We start from the raw sequence: 16,097 nt of genomic DNA, 5'->3' as shown, positions 1-16,097 counted from the left end.
AGAATGGGAGAAGATACTTGCAAATCACCTACCTAATAAGGGATTTGTACTCAGAATATAGGAAGAACTCTTTCAACCTGGTAACAAGAAAATGAGTAACACAATACTAAAATGGCAAGGAAGATGGATGAACTTTTCTCTAAATAAGACACACAAAAAAGATGTGTCAGTAAACAAATGAACAGATGCTCAACATTAGTAGACATTAGGGAAATGCAAATCAAAACCACAATGAGATACTACTCTATACCAAGGTGGTTAAAATAAAAAAAGGGATAGTAACAAGTGTTGGTGAGGATTTGAGAGGATTTGAGAAACAGGAATTTTCATTTATTGCTGAATGTAAAATGGGGAAGCCACTTTTAAAAGAATTTAGAAGCGTCTGAAAATGTTACACACAGAGATACCATATGACCCAGCAAATCCACTTTTAGATATCTACTTAAGAGAAATAAAAACATATGTGCACACAAATGTTGATAGCAGCATTATTCTTAACAGCCCAAAAACTGGAAAGGATCCAAAGGTTCATAGCCTGACAAACGGATAAAAATCTGGCATATCAATACAAAAGAGTATTACTTGGCAATTAAGAAAAAAAAAAAAAGATGTGCTGATGCACATTACAACATGGCTGAAACTCAAAAACTTTACATGTAGTCAAAGAAGCCAGACACAAAAGATCACAGTGTATAATTCCATTTATATGAAATGTCCAGAATAGGCAAATCTATACAGATACACAGTGAAAGTAGGTGAGTTGCTGCCTAGGGCTGGGGGGAAATAGGGAGTGGCTCTTAATAGGCCTAAGCATTCTTCTTGGGATGATGGAAATATTCTAAACTTAGACTGGGGTGGTGGCCATATAGCTCTGTAAATACATTAAAAACCATGACACTGTACACTTAAAATGGGTGAATGTTTTGATATGTAAACTATCTCAATAAAACTTGAAGTTGTCAGGACAGCTTCCATAAGTACTATTGCATTTTTCTGAAAGAAAGTCTTTTAGAACTTGATCTTGCCCTACTGGCAGTTTGTTTCCTCTCTGCTCCCATATCCTTCCCTCTTTAAGGGGGCAAAAATTACAGGGGCAGAGTACCTATCAATTTTATTAAACATGAAACAGTATAAATCTTCAGAGATTAAAAAAAATATTCTCAATTACTAAACAACTGAAAATATTTCTTAGGGTTGAAGAACAAAATGTATTTTGAAAATAAAGAAAATAGGCCATATACAATAAGGTAACTTCCAAAATTCTGAATGGTGGAATACAGAGCAACCATAAACCTTGAGGTATTAATAATTTTTAAAACAACTCAGTACAAGATAAGCAATATTCTCACAACCTTAATATTTCCACAAAGTAAATGAAACTCAAGAGTACTCTTGCATCAGCTAATACAACAATCTGTTATTTAAGGGTACATCCTTGTAAATATCTGTCTTTCTCGAAAAAACTTCTGCAGGAGGGTTGTTCTTACCGATGATGTAAGGAGGAAGCTGCCAGGCCTTGTTAGCTGAGGAACTGATGTTCCTGCAATTGCCATGGCAACGGTCTGGCTTATCATGCTTCCGCTCTCACTTTCATAGTCATCAGGGGCTATACAAATTGGTCTTCCTCGTTGATTGTGAGTTTCTGGAAAAACAAATAATCCCAAAATAAATAACCAAAATTCCATTTAGGTTAATTAACAGTTATTGAGCATGCAATTTCCTACTCTCCATTACTCTTTAAAAGAAAAACCTGTTAAGATGTAATATTTACCATTAGATTTTCTTATTTTAAACAGTATTTTAAACATTAACTCATTCCTACAGTAACAATTTGTAGTTTTGTAGAGAAGTTGCTAGTCAAAGAAGATATAATAATATAAACATTTCTGCCTTCAGATTAGGAAGCCCACTTTGGCGATCAGAATACTGGTTGAACTACTCAACTACCAGTCCCTTAAAGACACAGAGTTAGTTATCTTTGTATCACCAGCTCTGTTCAGGTTCTTAATATGTAATAGGTACTCAGTAAATGTTTTTTTTTTTTTTAAAGATTTTGTTTATTTATTTGACAGAGAGAGACACAGCAAGAGAGGGAACATAAGCAGGGGGAATGGGAGAGGGAGAAGCAGGCTTCCCGCTGAGCAGGGAGCCCGAGGTGGGGCTCGATCCCAGGACCCCGGGATCATGACCTGAGCCAAAAGCAGATGCTTAACGACTGAGCCACCCAGGCGCCCCGTTTTTGTTTTCTTAAATGTAAACTATAGGGTTTTCTTTAGGACAACTGAAGGAATTCAAGAAATTCTAAATATGGAAAGCAAGAGCAATAAAACTTTGTGAGTTCTAGTTTTTAAAAAGCAACATAACTTCAACTTATTAGCCCAGTGTTAACAATAAACCTAATTTTTGTTATTCAGGTGAATATTAATTTCAATTATATATATATGAATATAAATGAGACTAAAGGTGGGAAACATCTGCCGTGTTTTCTTACATACATTTTTTCGGATGAACAGTACAGTCTCATACCAAAAAACCTATTTTCTAATAGGCAGGTACAGAAGTGCTATAAATCATTATTTTAAAATTCATCGTAAGAACTACTTGAGGAAAGCTTGCAGTGAATTCTCTGATGTAGTCAAAAGTCATTCAGTAATATGGTTAAATATTTACAGTTCATTTATGCCAGTGTACATTTCCTTGTATTTCTTTTCCTAAAATAAGATCTTTAGCCTTGAAATATTTCTAATACTTTGCAACACTGAGATTTCCTTTAAGATGTTTTAAATATACAAAGTACCTGTAAAGTCATAGAGCTGAGGAACAGTTTCCATGATAATGCCAATCAGAGGTAGATACAACATGGCCACCCTCGCCTTTGTCTGGGGGTCAGAGTACCGTGGGTCTGAGTCGTGACTGGATAGTAAATTGTGTACCATATTGATGACTTTCTTGTGCAATCCAAACAGTCTATTTAAAAAGAAGATGAAGAAGCAGCAGCAGCACTAAGGTCACAGAGATTAGTTAATATCTTTAAAGCAAACAGTAAGTCACAGTACTGAATCAATTTTGTTTAACTTAAACTTTGCCACATATTTGCATGTATTCCTATGAAACGCTTCTCATTATGAAATTAACAAATGTCTCTCTGTATAAAGTAAAGATGGAGGGGAAAAAGAAATGCTAAACAAATTCACCTAGAAGTAAATCCCAATTATTTTTATATTAACTCCTTATTAGTACATATTTATATTAAATAACTTAAGACCAGTTGTGGTTATATTTTAAAGCAAAAAAAAAATCATAAGTAGCTTCAAATTTTATTTCATATTAGATCTTCTCACATTTGCCAAAAATAAACTTTTATGTCCTTTTTCTAAAAGAAAAATCCTCTACTTGATGGATTATGCAGTTCATAGGCTGGGGGGGTTGTCTTTGACTTCTCGGATTTAAACTCAACTTCCTTGCTCATCTACCTTGTTTGGGCCATACACCTTCTGTAGGCTCAATCCCCTGAGTTTCAACTGGGCTAAAACACTCATCACTTTTCTTTTTTTGCCTCTTCTCGGATTGAAGGTGCTTTGTCTCTGCCAACTATTCTAATTAAACACTCAGCCAATGTTGACAGGCCCTTAGGGCTACACCTGGCAGCAGTTCCACACCTCATTCGCCCCTTCAGCCTCTCACCATCCACCTCAGAAAAAGATCTTACCTCCGACTTCTGATTTTTAGGAAAGAAAAGCCATTCTGAATTTGCTCTAGTCAGATCTTTAACACATCCCCACATTTATCTCTCTCTCATTCCTTTTGTCTCAGAAAAAGTTGTACTTCTCTCAAAAAGTAATTTCTCCATTATGTTTAATGAACCCCACATGTCTTCAACAGCTTCAATGCCCCCCTCACTAAAATTTTCCCTTCTTTCTTTCAAATAAGCCTTTCCTATATTGAAAATACATGTTCACTTGAAACTAGTCTCTTCTACGTTATATACTCTCTCCGAGTAATAAACTATTACCATAATTTCTCCAGTAATAAACTTCCTAAATGTATAGTCCATAGCAACTGTTTCCACTTACTTCCTAGTATCTACTCCCTTTCTTTGGAACTAACAGTTTTTGAATGCTTACAACATGGCACTGTACTAGCTTCATTATTTAGTAACTAAATAATTTCTTAGAGTTACTTACCTTCTCGGTTTCCCTACCTACAGTAAGAGAGTAATTACCTACCTCATAAGGTGGCTGTGAGAATTAAGTTGCATAATTTATGTAACATACTTATTAGCACACTGCCTTGTACACTGCCTTCCTCAGTAAATACTAGCTCTTATTTCTTTTAAGATCACATAGCCAATTTCAAAGCTGGGATTGGAAACCAGAGCCCTTCATCTTATCTGCCGCTTTACATTGCTATATATGCAATCTAGCTGGAGATTCTTTCTTCTTCCTTCGAGATTTTTATTCAGAAAGTGTATTTTTAAACACTATCAAGAACCACATCTAGAACCATGAGAGACGATGGACTATGAAAAACAAACTGAGGGTTCTAGAGGGGAGGGGGGTGGGAGGATGGGTTAGCCTGGTGATGGGTATTGAGGAGGGCACGTTCTGCATGGAGCACTGGATGTTATGCACAAACAATGAATCATGGAACACTATATCTAAAACTAATGATGTAATGTATGGGGATTAACATAACAATAAAAAAATTAAAAAAAAAAAAAAAAAGAACCACATCTAACTGACATATCTCAGATTTTATTCTCCAGTTCTCTACTCGACGCTGTCATCTTATCTTTTCTCAATTTTTTCTCCAAATAGTTCCCACCCTTTCCTCATACTCTCTCTCTCATTTCACCCAAGTCTCAGATTCTGGTCATTTGGTTTTTATGTTCTCCCTTCTGAATTTTTGTATTACCAATGATGACTCCCAAGCCCGGGTGTGTATTCCTTAGCTGTGTAGCTACCAGCCCGACCTTAACCTACCAATAAGCTCTACCCAATCATCTTTATAAGCCTTTTCACAGGTCTACATTACTCAATCACATGTTATTAAATATATGTTTATGCAGGACGTGCAATATCCTATTTTAAGTATTAGGGATAAGACACCGTCCCTGTTCTTAAAGAGTTTGCTATTGTAAGAGAGAAACACAGACGCAAAAGTAATAATTCAGTGTCACAAATGCAGTAGAGGTACTAATTTTCTATAGAATTATGTGCTACAAAATTAGCATTTAATCATATTGTTTCATAGTCTTAATTTTCTAACTATAATCAAAGTTTCTGAAGAGCAAATCTTTGATCAATATTAAAACATATTATTGCCACTCAAGGAATTATTATTAGCAAGCAGATGAAGTAAAAAGAAAAGCATTCCTCAAGTACCTATCTAAGACAATATATGTTGTATTTTATCTGTATATCACTAAAGAACATAAAATTTAGAGATGAGATGTGAGTCTCCCAAAGTCAATTACTCATATATTACTGAATTAACATCTATTTATGAATGTGTATTCATCCACCTTGTGCCAGACACAATTCTAAGGCATTGGAAGTACAACAGCAAACAAAAAAGATAAAAGTGTGTGCTCTCATGAAATCACGTTTTAATGGGAGGAGACAGAAATTAAGCAGCAAATTTCAGAGAAATGCTCTGTGGAAAATAAAAGAAAAAATATATGTTTAAGAATGATTGTGGCAGGGCAGCGTGGCTATCATTTTGACTGGGTGGCCAGTGAAAGCCTCGCTGAGAAGATGCTATTTGAGTGGAGACCTGAAGAATCACAAGGAGCAAAAGGGTACATGACAGTCTTAGGGTAACATGAGCACTGTTAGGCAGAGAAAAAAAAATCCAAGTGCAAATACCATAAGGTAGGAATGAATTTGGCATATTAAAGAAGCAGAAAAAAAAGACTGGGATGGCTAGATTTTAATATGTGGGGAGGGAAGACAGTGGCAAAAGTACCTAAGAGCCAGCTAAATAGGGCTTTGAGGACCATTATTAAAAGTCTAGATTTTAGGGGCACCTGGGTGGCTCAGTCAGTTAAGCATCCTACTCTTGGTTTTGGCTCAGGTCATGGTCTTGGAGCCATGAGATCGAGCCCCACGTTGGGCTCTATGCTGAGCACAGTCTGCTTGGGATTCTTTTCCTCTTTCCCACCCTCCCCCTCTGCCCCCACCTCCTGCGCACACATGTGCACTTTCTCTCTAATAAATAAATCTTAAAAGTCTGGATTTTACCCAAAAATACAAAAACACTAATTCAAAAAGTTATATGCACCCTTATGTTTATTGTAGCATTATTTATAATAGCCAAAATATGGAAGCAACCCAAGTGTCCATCAACAGATGAATAAAGAAGATGCTGTACATACACATACACACACACACACACACACACACACACTGGAATATTAGCAATAAAAAAGAATGAAATCTTGCCATTTGCAATAGCATGGATGGATCCAGAGGGTATAAAGCTAAGCAAAATAAGTCAGTCAGGAAAAGACAAATAACCTATGACTTTACTTATGTGGAATTTATGAAACAAAACAAAGAAAAAAAGAGATAAGCAAAAAAACCCAGACTCTTAACTATGGAGAACTGCTGGTGACCAGAGGGGAGGGGGGCGGGGGGGTGGGTGAAATAGGTGATGGGGGTTAAGGAGTGCACTTGCAGTGATGAGCACCAGGTATCGTATGGAAGTGTTGAATCACTATATTGTACACCTGAGACTAATATTATACTGCATGTTAACTAACTGGAATTTAAATAAAAACTTTAAAAAAACTCCTAAAGATCCTACTATGAGGATTTTTTTAAAGTGACCATTACCTAAAGGAATTATGATTACACGGATTTTTTAAAACAATTATTAAGATAGAAGTATTCTCTAGGGATGCTAGACCACAACCCTAAAGCTATTTCTATAAATTCAAATCATCAGAGAATATGCCCTTTCCTAACTATATCAATTTCTAAAAATCCTGTACAAGTGTATACAACTTTGGAAGTTCTTAAAACCTAAGAATATTTGTTTATAGGGCATATTTTGAAATAAAATGCTACACAGTATAATGGCAAACAATAAATTTTCCTTACAAGGAATAGAAAACTAGTCCATTTTCCTCAACTGAAATGTGCCTACTGTGTATCAACAAATCTAGGAGTCTACCTACTTATATTCACAAATATTTTTTGTAACCATGAAGGAAAAACAAATGCTATCAAATAAACCATGATACACCACTCATTTCAAAACAAACCTCAAGTTCAGAGATGATGAAGTATGAAAAACTGGCTTTCTTAAAATCAGTGAAATGCAGATAACATGGGTATGGAACTTAGTGAATACAGAAGTAGATGAAGAGTAGTAAAGAGTACTCTTTTGATTCTTAGGAATATAAGTGCGATACTTCTGTCCCATTATCCAAAATCAAATTGCTATTCCCAAGGCAAAATAAGTCTACTCACCCTTCAGCATCAGGGTCTAAAATGACAGCCAGCTCTGTTAACACAAGTCCTGCCAAATAATGCTGTTGGCGGAAAGGCACAGATAATTCAAACATATTTGCAATCTTCTGGTCTTGTACGTTTGTGGAAAATCCAGAACTCTGTTTGGGAGTGAGATAGAACAAAACTACAATAGCTGTGCAACAAAACATCCTACAGACAGAACATTACAACAAACGCAGTATGAGCATTATCTCAAAGTAAGATGCACTTCACCTAGGGTAGTTTATTTTACATTACTATTATTCACATTGGAGAAAGTAACTGCTCTTACTTTTGGTATAGGAAACTATGATGAAATAACACTTTTAATTATTTTCTATTTCCTTCTTCTCAGATTGAAACTTTTCCATCTTTTTTTTTTCTTTATTCTTTTAGCCACTTAATGTTTCAGTATCATACCCTAAAGGAGAAAAAAAGCAACTAAACCCAAATGATATATTACGCATTTACTGCTGGGTACAAAAGACATATTTATAGTCAAAGCTACTGGTTTCCAGAGAAAGTCCAAATACCAGTAAAATTGTTTTTCAGAGAAAATACTACCTCTAGAAAATTACTATCATTTTGTGATTCACTCACAGTTTTTTTAATACTGCAAAATAGCATTTCCCTAAGATATAGTTCAAGAGTGTCTACAATCTCATCCCCCTCTAATTCATATTCAAGACCATCCATGTGAGGTTTTTTAGAACAGACTTCAGATTTCTCTACAGAGAAATCATCTTCCTAATAAGTATATTAGATTATTCTTGCACCCTCCCCCCAGAAAGAGTGAGGTCTCTATCATCTATTAGAATGAAATTAATGTAGTTAGATAAAAAACAAGGGGAGCAAGAGAATGGAAAGAATTCTATTAATTTCTTGGCTGAATGAGATGTTCAGAGGGAGTTAGATGTAAACAAATGTGTTTCATTAAAGGTTTTAGGAACTATATTATGATTAATTTGTTCTCCACTGGATAGCCACATCTTTGGCAGAGGATGTGTGAAGAAAGCAAAAGACACAGCCTTATCTGTTATAGGAAGAAGCGTATGCTAGCCAGGTAAAAGAGTACATGAAATATGCCAATCCATAAGATTTTTCGTAAACATAAAATGAAAAGTTATGGGTGCTCTCTCATGTTTTCTAATCAAGGTAAAGTTTAAAAACATTTTTTTTATCATGCATCTGAGATTGATGTAGGCTAGGGAATTACATCCAGGAATTAAATAACTCAAAAATAACATCACAAAAAGTTAAGATAACTTTAAACATTAAGAGATTAAGAAAGCTTAAGAAAGCAGCTTGTCTGCCTCAGAAATTACAGAGCGGAAAGAATGTTTCACTAGAGGGAAGAACCAGGCTTCTCTGATACTAAAACCAGAAAATCCCTTTATCTCCATCTGTATGATAGGAAACAAAATAATTGCTATGATAACCCCTTTCTGTCCTGACAGAAACTACTAGCTGTTCAGAGGCTGCTGGGAAGATGGCAGAGTAGGACGTCCCTGGGCTCACCTCTTGCCGCATGGCCGCCTAGAGAGCACCCACATCAGCATAAATAACACAGAAAGCAGCCCGAAAACTGGCGGAACAGACTCTCTGCAGCCCAGCACAGACAAGAGGCCACAGCGAAGCAGATCCACCCCCTCCGATCGCTCTTGGCAAGATCCCATCAAAGCGGTGCCATAAGCCTGGCAGTGCACATGCAGCCCAGACAAGGGCCAGCACCACTCCAAAGTGAGTCCTGCTCCAGGGAGAGGGGACGATAACCACACACCAGTCTGACTGTGACCCCAGCAGTGGCTGGGGGCAGGCACCTGGTCAGACTGCAGGCCCCACCCACCAACAAAAGCTTCTCAGAGGACAACACAGGGAAAGTGCCTACAGTCTGGTGCTACTTCACCTGTAGCAAACACCTGCTCTGACTCAACTCAAGCCCAAGGCAGCCCCGGACCGGCCCACTAACACCACAGGCACCAGACTCTGCCCACAACAGGCAGAGCGCCATCGCAGGCTGGACTGAAGGCAAACACATCGCAGCCACGATGGTAGAAGGCTCCTGCAGCAACACACATAGGAGACACCCCCCGAAGCACCATTTTCTGGGGAAAAGGAGACATTGCACTGCAGGACCTTTTCTTCATAAAGCCACTACTTTCAAGTGTGGGAGTCGTAGCTGACTTTCCTAACACAGAGAAACAGACACAGCAATAGACAGAATGAGGAGACAGAGGAATATGTCCCAAATGAAAGAGTGGAACAGAATCAGAGTGAGCAGGAAACCTAAGCAAAATGGAGATAAGTAATATGTCTGACAGAGAATTTAAAGTAATGTTCATAGCGATACTCACTGGACTTGAGAAAAGAGTGCAGAACCTCAATGAGACCCTCCACCAAGAGATAGGAGACATAAAAAAGAACCAATTAGAGCTACTGGACTCACTAAATGGAAATAAAAATAGACCACCTGGAATAAACAGCAAATGAGAGGAAGTAGAAGAACGGATCAGCCACCTGGAGGACAGAGTAATGGAAAGTGATCAAGCTGAGCAGATGAGAGGGGAAAAAAAATACGCGAAATGAGAATAGACCCGGGGAACTCAGCGACACTGTCAAGCTTAACAGTCGCATGATAGGAATCCCAGAAGGAGAAGAGCAAGAAAAGGGGGCAGAAGATTTGTCTGAAGAAATAATAGCTAAAAAACTTCCTGAGTCTGGGGAAGGACAGAGAAATCCGGATCCAGGAGGCACAGAGAGTCCCCAACAAAGCCAACCCAAAGAGGTCTGCACAAAGACGCAAAGTAAATAAGATGGCCAAAAGTAGTGATAAAGAGAGAATTTTAAAAGTGGCAAGAGACAGCGCCTGGGTGGCTCAGTCGTTAAGCGTCTGCCTTCGGCTCAGGTCATGATCCCGGGGTCCTGGGATCGAGTCCCGCATCGGGCTCCCTGCTCCGCGGAAAGCCTGCTTCTCCCTCTCCCACTCCCCCTGCTTGTGATCCCTCTCTCACTGTGTCTCTCTCCGTCAAATAAATAATAAATAAAATCTTAAAAAATAAAAGTGGCAAGAAAGAGAAAGGAAAGCAGTGACATACAAAGGAAACCCCACAAGGCTATCAGTGGGTTTTTCAGCAGAAACTCTGCAGGCCAGAAGAGAAGGGCACGATCAATTCCAGCTGCTAAAAGGAAAAAATCTATAGCCAAGAATACTCTATCCAGCAAGGCTTTCATTTAAAATAGAAGGAGAGATACAGTTTCCTAGAAAAGCAAAAGTTAAAAGCAAAACCAGCCACATCCCTGTCATACATGATGCCATCGGCCTGTGGGTCCCAAATTCCCAGTCCAGCCACCCTCCTGCCCGAGTCAGCACGCACGGTATGCCAAGTCAATACGCCTTCACCTCAGATTGCCAAGGGCTCAAACTGGCACTCTTCCTCTTAAATTCCAGCCCCTATGCTCAAGTTTGTGCACAAAAGTGGGCATAATTATAACAGCAGAATGAAGCAACCCAAACAGTGACACTATTTCTGTGGAATACAGAATGGATAAAAGGAGCGAGGCTAGGCTGAAAACATCTCCAACAAGCACACCAAAGAACAATACATACAGCATGATTCTGGTTAGTAAAAAAAAAAAAAAAAAAAACCTGGGAAGAATAAAACAAGATGAAATCAGAGAGGGAGACAAACCATAAGAGACTCTTAAGCATAGGAAAGAAACTGAGGGTTGCTGGAGGGGAGGTGGGTGGGGGGATGGGGTAACTGGGTGATGGAATGAGCACTGGGTGTTCTATGCAACTGATGAATCACTGAACTCTACCTCTGAAACTAGTAACACACTATATGTTAATTAATTGAATTTACATTAAAAAAAGGAACCTCCGCTCCCCCCCCACCCCAAAAGAAACTACTAGCTGTTGAAGTCTGTCTGCTGCCACCCAATAAAACCCTAGGAACAACCACCTAGTTTCCTTTGGGTTTTCTAGGCACAAGGGCAGTAGGCAGGGCTTTCTCAGGACTGCCCCGCAGTTTGACTTCTCTCTCTGCTACATTAGGCTTCACTTCTTTGCCTTTCACAGGTACTGATCCCTAATAAACATCTTCTATCCCAAACTCAAGACAACCTTGTATCTGCTTCAAGAAAACCCAACTTGCGAAAACATCGAAATGGGCTTATCTAAGTGAATTCACTCACATGGATGTGCATAAATCTGTAAGAGGAGTACAATATAGTAGTTAAGACCTTGGGCTCTAGAATAAAGTCAACATGTGCCTTGAGTCAAAGTCTAGCTCTGCCACTTATTACTGTGTAACCCTGGGTAAGTTCATGACTTTTCTGTTTCATATGTAAAATGAAAATAATAGAACTTACTTCCTAGCATTACTCTAAGGAGCAAATAATAATTATTTATAAAGCACTTAGTATGGAGCCTATCACACAGCTATTATTCAACAGTCTTTCTTATCATTTATTCCAGTGTTCAGACTGCTTTTCTTACAAAAATGAGCTCTATAAAAAAATTTTTTCATACACTTTGCATACCTGAGATGTTGCAGAAGAAACAGAAGGCGATGGTGATGCAGGTGGAGTAAGCAGGCTGCAGGGCAGGTTCAATGTAACGTAGTGCTCATGGCTGCAGACAATTCGCAGAAAATCCAGTCTCAAGGACACCAGCACACTTGGATTTGGTAATGAATAAAGCTTTGAAGATACCTTGTAAGCATTACATAAATAAAAGAACACCAATTGAATTTATCATTTCTCTAAGCCAACACCAGAATGACAGGTGAAGTATTTAGTGGGCAGTGTTGGGTTTTGTGGCGTAAACAACAGTATCCACTTTTTCCAGAGTTACTGCTAGAATAAAAAATGGGGAACTAGAAGATCTATTTAAGGTTTACAAATCCACTGACTAGACTAAAAGTCATATTCTTTGTATTTCCAATATAGGATTAATACTTCCACTTCTCAAAGATGCACTTTATGAAGGAAAAGTATACCACCAAAATAACTTCATAAAAGAACCGATCCATTCTTTGGATAATCAGCAGCTGTGTTAATCTGTATTTATAATTACCTCTTTGTCTATTCACCCAGCTACATGATAAGCTACTTTGAAGAGACATATATACACTGACTTAATAGCTTTGGCATCCCTAGGGTCTAGCTCAGTGTTTGGCAAACACAGGAAGTCAATGCTTGAAGAATAACAAGATTTGAGGAGCAACAGAACACAAAATTTTGGGGTAAAGTAAAAATAATACATACTGCTGCAAATATCTGCAAGTGGGTCAGTGCCCATGTGTAGTTTTAACTTCTCTATTAAAAGGAACATACAGGGGCACCTGGGTGAATCAGCTGGTTGAGCGTCCAACTCTTGCTTTCCGCTCAGGTCATGATCTCAGGGTTGTGGGGTCAAACGCCACATCGGGCTCGTACTCGGCGCAGAGTCGGCTTGGGAGTCTCTCTTTCCCCCCCTCTCCGTATGTCCCTTCCCCCACTCATATGCACACTCTCTAAAGTAAATCAATCAATCAATGGAACATACAATAAAGGCAGCTGATAGATCTCCAAAATTCTAAATATTAGACTACCAAACAGCATTCTAAACCAGTAATTCTCAGAAATGAGCCTGTGGACCAGCAATTCTCAGAAATGCTGCACAAGCACTGTGCCCCACACGCCCACCCCCCACCCCCACGATTCAAACTCCTCAATAATGCTGAGTAGGACCCCAAGAGCTGCATATTTTTAAACTTCCTTTAAAAGGTAATTCTAGGATGATTATACAGCTCATTACCCAAATGGCCTATCAGGACCAATAACTAATGTTTTCCAAAAGACACATTTCATTAATCGGTTGATAAAAATTTTAAGCTAAAGTCAGCTGTTTGTAGAAAAGTTCCAGGATGCTTTAGTTTAGTAAAAGCAACATAATGGAAAAAATTAATAAATTTAAAAAATAATAAAAGCAACATAATGATTGACACTGGGGATTTGGGTAAGCATCTGTCCATGATCCTAAACTCTACAATGTCTAGGTCTACATTAGGAGGACTATACAGCTAAATGCAGCTGCTTTAAAAATCACCCAATAAATATACAAAAAAGTTCATTTGGCTGCTCATTCAGTGTAACTGGTACTCTTGCATGGCACTGTGGGGGTTGCTTTACATTTATTTTTTTCCAAATTGTTTTAAAAGTTTATTTTTTTTAGTAATCTCTACACCCAATGGGGGGCTCAAACTCACGAACCTGAAATCAAGAGTCACATGCTCTTCCAACTGAGCCACCCAGGTACCCCCAGGGCTGCTTAACATTTAGACTAGTGACTTGATGATCTGCTTCAGAATGGGAACGAAGAGTTTGACTGGGCCAGTAAAATAAAGGAAAAGTCAGCTGTACAGATATCAGCTTGCCATAGGACTGTGTCCTCATAAAACAAATGAAATTTACTTTTGCCTTACTAATAAAAATACTCTGCTTTTATTTATTTTTTTAAAGATTTATTTATTTAAGAGAGAATGAGAGGGAGAGAGAGCAGGGGGAGGGCCGGGGGAAAGGGAGACAAGCAGACTCCCAGCTCAGCAGGGAGTCTGACACGGGGCTTGATCCCAGGACCCTGAGATCATGACCTGAGCCGAAATCAAGAGTCAGATGCTTAACCGACCAAGCCACCCAGGTGCCCCAGAGATTCTCTCTCTCAGAGCCTCTCCCTCTGCCCCTCCTGAAAATAAATCCTTTTTAAAAAGAAAAATGCTGCTTTTTAAAAACATCAGTATATGAGTGTGTTCTTGAAGATCTCTTAGCTACAACTCTAAAAACAGCAAACACAATGTTTAAATTATTTGTTAATTATTACTAATTATGCATTACCTGTTTATAGCAGGTCTTAATAAGGCTAAAGACAAATCCTCTATCCATAACAGACAACAGATCATTGAGAAAGAATGCAAGGCTTGTGTTGAGTCTCTCAACCATTTCTGTGTCCTGGAAAGCAGAATAAAAAACAAAAACATATAAAAGTATGATAGTATAATGTGCACTTGATAGAGATTTAATTTTTTAAAAAGTTATCATTACCTTCTGAAATCGTGAAACTATATCACTAGCAATTGTGCTGACAAGAGCAGCAATGTCATCCATGAAACGTTCTGGAAAACGACTTTTCCTTGGTGCATCAAGCTTATCATTAAAATATAAATGATGCACCATGCTCTTTACCTGAAAAAGTAAATAAGCCATTAGTTTAATTTCTTATGAATGCAATTAACAGTTAATCACATTAGGGCTATTTTTTCACTACACTATGTGATTTAACAGATGGCTGAAATACTTCTAGCTCCTCAAATACTTTGAGAATCTCCCTGCAATATTTTATATGTTCCCAAGAAATATCAAACACAGTACAACTCAATCACTGCATCACCTTCATAAAATTATTCTGGCTACCAATATGAAAAGAATTATGAATGTGAACAGAAAAATATTTCACCCTTTAAAATGGTTTTAAATGAAATCTTTCCAAGACTCAACATTTTGACATTCTATATACCCCAAACTGTAAGCTCTGAGACACTAGACACATTAACTTCACTGCGGTCTCTTCAGCATCTATAATATAGTGACATATGGTGAATGTACATTAAACACTGATGACTCAATATGAATTATAAGATATTAGGCAAAAATTAACAAAGTGATTTATGTGTACAAAATGCTTCTGTGGGCACCTGGGTGGCTCAGCCGGCTGAGTGTCTAACTCTTGGTTTTGGCTCATGTCTAACTCTGTGCTCAGTGCAGAGTCTGCTGGAGAGTCTCTTTCCCTGCCCCTCCCCCAACATGCTCGTGTGCGCACTCGCGCTCTCTTTCTCTCTCTCAAATCTTTTAAAAGATGCTTCTGGATATTGATAATTACAACAATGTGGTAATAGTAATACAGAATTCAGGGAAATCGAACCCAAGTTTCAACAATTAGTAAACAGCAGAGCTAAGTTTTAAACTGCAGCTTTTTAACTATTCTAAAGAAATTTGAATATACATGTAAGACTATCAAAAAATAAATCAAAATTACAATTTGATCTTATATTAAAAGCACAAGAATGACAAACTTGGTGTTTATTCTCTAGAAGGAAAAAATGAGTTGCCTATCACTTACATAGGGTCCCTGACTTATTTTCTTCGGTAGATTAGTAAGTCTCTAGAAAAGCTGTCTTCTTATCCCCAATATGGGTAACATTCAATGCTGAGAATGACCGTATAACATACTCTGGAAGCTCTTTTTGTTTCTTTTCTTCCTGCCTTCCTTTTTGTTGTTGTTGTATTGTTTTCCTTTATTTTTTTACACATTTCTCTTTTGGAAGAAAAAGTTTCAATGACTTCAGCTTTCTAGAGGTTGAAGAGGAAAGTCCCTAAGTGCCAAAGTGCCTGACTTTGAATCACAGTTCTGCTATCTAAAAGCTGTACCAGGGCGCCTGGGTGACTCAGTCGGTTAAACGTCTGCCTTCAGCTCAGGTCATGATCCCAGCGTCCTGGGATCGAGCCCCCATCAGGCTCCCTGCTGCTTCTCCCTCTCCCACTCCCCGTCTGTTCTCTCCTGCT

At 38.2% G+C, this 16,097-nt stretch overlaps 1 protein-coding gene across 18 annotated transcripts in view; it reads right to left on the bottom strand.

Annotated features, from left to right (window-relative positions):
• DOCK7 (dedicator of cytokinesis 7) overlaps positions 1-16,097 on the bottom strand; it is a 215,382-nt gene that overhangs the window by 52,909 nt on the left and 146,376 nt on the right. For 17 of the 18 annotated variants that reach the window (XR_004302160.1, XM_032427391.1, XM_032427399.1 and 14 more), the window contains 6 exons: positions 14,580-14,720; positions 14,373-14,486; positions 12,039-12,209; positions 7,476-7,615; positions 2,798-2,967; positions 1,488-1,642 (listed from right to left, as the gene is read on the bottom strand). Coding sequence is in view for 17 of the 18 variants with exons in the window: in XM_032427391.1 (XP_032283282.1) it covers positions 1,488-1,642; positions 2,798-2,967; positions 7,476-7,615; positions 12,039-12,209; positions 14,373-14,486; positions 14,580-14,720 (891 nt within the window). In the remaining variant the exon portion in view is untranslated. Of the gene's footprint in view, positions 1-1,487; positions 1,643-2,797; positions 2,968-7,475; positions 7,616-7,799; positions 7,918-12,038; positions 12,210-14,372; positions 14,487-14,579; positions 14,721-16,097 lie in introns of those variants that run through there. The other variant, XM_032427486.1, reaches the window with a different exon arrangement.

This window comes from Phoca vitulina, unplaced genomic scaffold (genome assembly GCF_004348235.1).
Source record: "Phoca vitulina isolate PV1807 unplaced genomic scaffold, GSC_HSeal_1.0 scaffold2, whole genome shotgun sequence".
In the NCBI taxonomy this organism is placed as follows: Eukaryota; Metazoa; Chordata; class Mammalia; order Carnivora; family Phocidae; genus Phoca; species Phoca vitulina.
The sequence above is the reverse complement of the archived record's forward strand: the minus strand, read 5'-3'. Positions and strand labels throughout refer to the sequence as shown.